At 26.3% G+C, this 1,789-nt stretch overlaps 1 protein-coding gene across 1 annotated transcript in view; it reads right to left on the reverse strand.

The window, feature by feature from the left end:
• LOC124418988 overlaps positions 1-1,789 on the reverse strand; it is a 7,739-nt gene extending 5,950 nt beyond the window's left edge. Inside the window, exon 1 of the mRNA XM_046947039.1 lies at positions 1,750-1,789. Coding sequence (XP_046802995.1) covers positions 1,750-1,789 — 40 coding nt within the window. The remainder of the gene's footprint in view (positions 1-1,749) is intronic.

The raw sequence follows: 1,789 nt of genomic DNA on the forward strand, positions 1-1,789 counted from the left end.
TAGACTAGACTATAGACTAGACTATAGACTAGACTATAGACTAGACTATAGACTAGACTATAGACTAGACTATAGACTAGACTATAGACTAGACTATAGACTATGCTACAGTATAGACTATAGACTAGACTGTAGACTAGACTATAGACTAGACTTTAGACTAGACTATATACTAGACTATAGACTAGACTATAGATTAGACTATATACTAGACTATAGACTAGACTATATTAAAGACAAGGCTTTTTCAAAACTGAAGTTGAAAATGTAGAAAATATTATAGACTATGTCAAAAAAAAATAAGAAAAATATTTGTTTTTAAAATATAAAGATATTAAAGAAGAAATAAAAATATTTACATTCTCGTAAAAACACGAGACAACAAAGTTTTATCATTCAATGATCACACTTAAACACAAATCTGAGGAAAAAATGCAATTTGCAACATGAAAAAGTTACAAGTAAACTAATGTCAAAAAAATTCAAAAAAGTTATGAGTTTCCATATGATTGGTTGATGGTTATAACCCAGCAGTTTTTTTTAAATAATAAAACATTGTTTCCAATCTCCGTTTACATAGCTGAACTATCAAGTCTTAAAGTCAAATAGATCTATTGTAATATAATGATAAACTATTATTAAATTTTATTATTTAATTTAGATTTTGATATTTTGTTCGATACAAACATATCGTTGGGTTATTACGACAAATATTAACAAACAAATATCGTATAATATCCAAACATAAACAAACAACATTTATATTATTACATAAATAAAATTACATACATAAACCACCATACTAATAAAATTTAACACAAAGACAAATACTTAAACAACTTAAAAAAAATATTTATAGACTTAATACGTAAGGACTGTTCCGACCTGAAACCTTTTTTTGTTAAAAGATTAGCCTGCATATAGTTGGCAAAAATCTGAAATTGAAGCAGGAAAGTCCTCATGTTACATGCATTCTATGAACCTTTTACTTTTTTCACACTGTCTGACCATAAGGTAGGAACGAAAAACTCCTTATTCAATAATGTTATTGCTGTTTGGTTTGTTAGTCTAAGAAAACAATACAAAAATCCATTGAAACGTAAGTTTTCATATTGGACATGTTAGAGAAACATCCATAAAAAAGGAGATCTACACAGTATTACAATAACATACATGTGTATGTGTTTGCTACGGAAAAACGAAAAAACAAATGTTAAAGAATTTCATTCCATTAGGTTGATATAAAAATTAAGGAAGCATGAAATACATTTTATTGGCGCCATAAACTACGCTTGGTTAGACATTGAAGTGTTTATGTTTATTTAAAGTTTTCTGGTTAAAGGAAAATTCTGTTAAAGCACAAGGAAAATGTGTGTGTTCAATAATATGTGATTATTATTTGGTGTTCGATATATATTTATTTAATGTTATTTTATTACCGTATTGTTTAGCACTTTCTGTTTTCAAAAATTTTATTTGTTTTTTTCCTAAAAGAAATTCTTGTATGTATCAACACACTTTATTCCAATCTAAATTTATTTAATGAGTTTAAAATAACAGAAAAATATTAAGGAAATAACTTTACTTTGAGAATTTAAATTTTAAAGTATTCCATATCAATTATCCACCACTACGTATGATTTATATTTTTAACCACAATTATGAAATATTAAATATACACCACCAAACTAACCCAAAACTTATGTTTCTCATTTTATTTTTAGATTGGTTTCCTAGATGTTGTCATACCACCTGATTTTGTATCAGAAGATACTTCATCTGATGTCAT

The sequence above is a fragment of the Lucilia cuprina genome, chromosome 3 (assembly GCF_022045245.1).
Source record: "Lucilia cuprina isolate Lc7/37 chromosome 3, ASM2204524v1, whole genome shotgun sequence".
NCBI classification, from domain to species: Eukaryota; Metazoa; Arthropoda; class Insecta; order Diptera; family Calliphoridae; genus Lucilia; species Lucilia cuprina.